Here is a 5,001-nt window from a genome sequence, read left to right as displayed (position 1 = left end):
ACTGCCAATATCGGTCGTTCGCTCGACGACAAGGAATATTCCTCTTGCCCCATGAAAGCAGGTTTAACGGAAAAAAAGACCCCGTTTACTAAGGGTGTATTCGCAATCCTTTCCGTTGCTGTTGGGTTGGCTAATGGCGGGCAGACACACGGCTCTAGCTGCTCCTCTACTGCACGGCAGCGTTTAAAAGGGGCAATGGCTAGCCTGTAGCGAGCTAGCTCTCAAAATCATTGCATTTGTCATTAGTGACTGCATCAGCAGGCCATGGGAAGCTACTGCTGTGCTCTTCCTCGTTTCGGAGAAATCAATAGATTAACTGTCGGATAAATTAAGCGCAAGTGTTTTTAGACGGAGACTCGGGATCCGTTTCAGGGTTTTTACCGTACAATTCGTGATATTTGTCGCCTGACAACAACTTTTTTGCAACGTTTTTGTCCAACAATGAATTGCGCAACCAGTGTTAGCTTTAACTGACTCAAACTAACTCCGCCTTCGGACTTGTTTTTGTAATATTTTAAGCAACTACTAAATGTCTTGAAACACTTTACACAAAGTAAAGGGCCATTTGACTAAACAACAACAGCCCCTGCTGAACACCTTCTGCTTTTGCAGGTTTTCTCAATGATTTTGTTGTAATTATTTTTCGGTTAAATACAATTAATTAAAAGAGTTTATAACAATATATTTTTAATAATACAACACTATCGTTCAAAAGTTTGGGGTCACCCAGGCAATTTCATGTTCTCCATGAAAACTCACACTTTTATTCATGTGCTATCATATTTGCACAAGGGTTTTCTAATCATTAATTAGCCTTTTTAGCCAACACAACGTACTATTGCTGGAAATGTTCCTCTGTACCCCTACGTAGATATTTAATTTAAAATCAGCCGTTTAGAGCTAGAATAGTCATTTACCACATTCATAAGGTCCAGACTGTATTTCTGATTGTTATCTGAAGAATTGAAGAAAAAACGGCTTTTCTTTCAAAATAAGGACATTTCTAAGTGACCCCAAACTTTTGAACAGTAGTGTATATATGTATATCCCCAAGGCTCATCTTGCTTTTTGTGCTTAAAATTACCCCTAACATATATACATGTATTTTTTTCCATGTTAAGCACATTATCATCACCAGTATTCTGCGGCAGACTCATATGTTTAGTGTTAATTTCATGTTGTCTTCATTAAAGAAAACTACTTTGCTTTCAAAAATAAGGACATTTCTCTAAGTGACCCCAAACATTTGACCAGTAGTGCACACATTTATATGTTTTGCAATAAATTGTAGTTTTTGATACATATTCATAGTATCAATAAATGCATTAAGGTGGAGCTGGTTTTCGCGTGATGTTATGTTTTTCTCCATTTCAGGTACGAGAACTCGTCCTGGACAATTGTCGATCGGTTGAAGGAAAAATCGAAGGCCTCACAGCTGAATTTGTCAACCTGGAGTTCCTCAGTTTGATAAATGTTGGCTTAATCTCAGTCTCCAACCTGCCCAAACTAGGAAAACTGAAAAAGGTAAAAATGGGATGTTTCAGTTTCATTCCTCCATGTAAAAAAACAACAAAAGAAAAAACAGACCTGATGGATGTCAGCTGGACTAAACTGTCCCTCTACTCGTCTTTCAGCTGGAGTTGAGCGACAACAGAATCAGCGGCGGCCTTGATGTTTTAGCAGAGAAACTACCGAACCTCACACATCTAAACCTGAGTGGCAACAAATTGAAAGACATCAGCACGTTGGAACCATTGGTGAGTGTCCACATGTGTTAAAGAGACATCTAGATGCAACACACTCTTCAAAGACATGGGTCTCAGTTGATGCATGTATTGTTCTTATGGTATTTTATGTCATGTTATGTCAATATTTTGATGATTGTGACAGAACCCTGTAGTAGGATCACAAGCATGTGATCATCAGCAGGCAGCTGATGTAGTGTTCACTTGTCGTTACAGTGACGCCGTACTGCTATCTCGCAATGAAACAGAAATCTTGAACAATCCATGGATCCAGACTATAAGCTGCATCACTGCTAAAATATAGTCACTTGGTCCTTGTGTCATTTCTGACCTTCCCTGAAAATTTCATCCAAATCCGTTCGTCTGTTTCTGAGTAATGTTGCTAACAGGCAGACAAACAAACAAACAAACATACACCGATCGTCACATAACTCCACTGCATTTGTAAATATTCATTACTGTTATTGTAAAAGTCACCATTTAGCACCCTGCAGAGCTGATTCTTGTAGTTAGGGGTGCATTTTTTTGGCAATAGAAACTTCAACTTTATAGATGTAGGAGTTTGTTTGTGTCTAATCCAGATAACGGCATGGTTTACAAATCTATACAGTTCATCACCTGGTTGCAAAAATCATGCGAACCCAACATTGCCAACAGAACAGTTGAGAACAACATAATCTTTACTACATAAAGATTTATTCAAGTAATAAACCACTTATTATAAATGAAAGTCTCTGTCGTCTCAAGTGCATCTTATCATCTTATGCACTTCTGTCTAGTACTGTTAAGACGGAAACACCGTTGAGCTTCTCATCACGGAACTAAAACTGCATTTGGTCCACAGAAAAAGCTGGATAACCTGAAGAGTTTGGACCTGTTCAACTGTGAAGTGACAAACCTGAACGACTACAGAGAGAGCGTGTTCAAGCTGCTGCCTCAGCTTACCTACCTGGACGGTTACGACATGGAGGACAGGGAAGCCTCCGACTCCGACGGAGAGGTGGACGGAGACGGCGTAGATGACGATGAAGACGAAGGTATGAAGTCTCAAACGGCTCAGGGTTTTTTGACTGTAAAGACATGCTTTATACACTACTGTTCAAAAGTATGGGGTCACTTTGGAATGTTCTTATTTTTGAAAGAAAAACTTTTTTTTCAATGAAGATAGCAGTTAATCATAAATACAGTCTAGACATTGTTAATGTGGTAAATGAGTATTCTAGCTGGAAACGGCTTATTTTTAATGGAATATCTACATAGGGGTACAGAGGAACATTTCCAGCAACCATCACTCCTGTGTTCTAATGCTACATTGTGTTAGCTAATGGTGTTGAAAGGCTAATTGATGATTAGAAAACCCTTGTGCAGTTATGTTAGCACATGAATAAAAGTGTGAGTTTTCATGGAAAACATGAAATTGTCTGGGTGACCCCAAACTTTTGAAAGATAATGTATATAGAGAAGAGGGATGGTGTGCTGTATTATTTAATAAAATACATAAATACTGATTTGAAAAGACCAAAACTACCAATATAGTGATGCTACTATCAAGTCTCGTCTGTGCATCCAAAGCCAGATTTTACCTTCTATGGTCCTTAGAGCTCCATTACTGTCAAAAGCCAATTAAAAACCCATTTAGTTCCACTGTTCCACTGGATGACATGTTTCTTCTTAATGAAAAATACATACATACTTGTTTATTTAGAAACTGTTCCTCAGGCTAATAACCGCCATCACTTTCACGTCCCCAGAAAGTGAAACGTGACATTGATCGCTATTATTGGCACACGTGTGCTTCTACTTTGTGGTTGACTGATTGTTTTTACTTTTGTATTGCAGAGGGTGAGGAGGAGGAAGATGAGGACGGAGAGGAGGAGGACTTTGATGAGGAAGAGGACGACGAGGAAGACGAAGAGGAGGTAGAAGGAGAAGAGGATGACGAGGAAGTCAGCGGTGAAGATGAGGTAAAAAAAAACTTATAGAACAAGCTTGGTTGGTTGTTAACCCTTTAAGACCACCAAGTCTGCCAGGGCATGTTCTTACATTTTTACATACTGCAGTGTAATTTTTTGGAGTGTTTTTATTTGCTTTACATCAATATAACCCTTATATCTCAAGTTTTAATAATATGTTTTGATTTATGTCTTAACTACTACAATAAATTGCAAATAAAGTGCAATAAACCTGAAAAAATGAAAATCGCTTTTTTTCACATATTTTAAAATAGAGAAATTGCATAGCTGTGTCCCTCAAATTTGTAAAAAAGTTGCACAATATCCTATGGTCTGATTATTGTTATGTGCACATTGTGTATTTTTACAAACCCATCACTGCAACGAAAAGCACTCTTGAGACCTGGTGAATGTGTGAAATGTTAGTGTAACTCCCCAGATTTTATATGCAAAAAGATCTATCTTATCTGGTTTCAAATCTTCTGCCAATCAAAAATAGCGCCGTACTATGCTGGGCTCTATAGGGTTAAAGTAATTCACATACATTTTTGTTGAAACTTGAATGATTTTTTGTTTTTCAAGGAGGAAGATTTCGGCCAGGACGGAGAAGTAGATGAAGAAGATGATGATGAGGATGAAGATGAAGACGGTATGTGTCTCTTTCATGTTTTTAAAACCCAGAGAATTTCTTAAGAAAATGAGGAGTCACATGGTCACAATCTCTTATCTCATTACAAAAGCAGATTCTGTACAAGTTGACTCACTTCAGGGACATGCTGAACTTTGAAAATGTTATTTTTTGTTTTTGGTCTAGAAGACCAGATTTTTCTTGTCAAAAAGGCCTTGAAATGTCACAGACAGAAAGATGATAGCAAATGAACTCTTTAAATTATTTACCAGCTTCAAAAAAATTACTCTTTAAGTTGTAAGTCCAAAATCTCAGCATAAAACCAACACGAGCCCTTATTTTTCCATTTTGAAATTGAAAAGTGAAAGTGCAAAAAAATTCTACACAGCAGAGAGTGTCTTTTTGTGTGGGCAAAGGTCAGCAGTTTGATGTATTTCAGCTCCTGTTATCTAGTTTTGGAAACCGTGTTTTCTGTATCCATGAAAAGGAAGCTTGGCGTAGCAGAAAGGGTTCCGTTTTTAAATTTAATTTGTACATACAACCAAATGAATGTTAAGTTACAGGATAATTGATATGAGTAGCGTGACACCTGCTGGAGATTCTAGTTATGTTGTGCAGGAGTCTGAGGTCTCCTCAGAGCCATAACTGACGGTTCATATTATTTAAAGTACAGTCA

General features: G+C 37.9%; 1 protein-coding gene across 1 annotated transcript; it reads left to right on the top strand.

Annotated features, from left to right (window-relative positions):
- Positions 1–1,374: 1,374 nt before the first annotated feature.
- Positions 1,375–4,425, top strand: LOC129348382 (acidic leucine-rich nuclear phosphoprotein 32 family member B-like; the record flags this gene model as incomplete). Its single annotated transcript, XM_055008742.1, has 5 exons — positions 1,375–1,524; positions 1,635–1,757; positions 2,590–2,782; positions 3,585–3,709; positions 4,280–4,425. Coding segments are annotated over 5 exons (702 nt in total), but the record flags the coding sequence as incomplete, so codon positions are not given.
- Between the last annotated feature and the right edge of the window lie 576 nt (positions 4,426–5,001).

Source organism: Amphiprion ocellaris, unplaced genomic scaffold, assembly GCF_022539595.1.
Source record: "Amphiprion ocellaris isolate individual 3 ecotype Okinawa unplaced genomic scaffold, ASM2253959v1 Aocel_unscaffolded106, whole genome shotgun sequence".
Classification (NCBI taxonomy): Eukaryota; Metazoa; Chordata; class Actinopteri; family Pomacentridae; genus Amphiprion; species Amphiprion ocellaris.
Note: the sequence above shows the minus strand (reverse complement) of the source record. Positions and strands in the feature narration are given on the sequence as shown.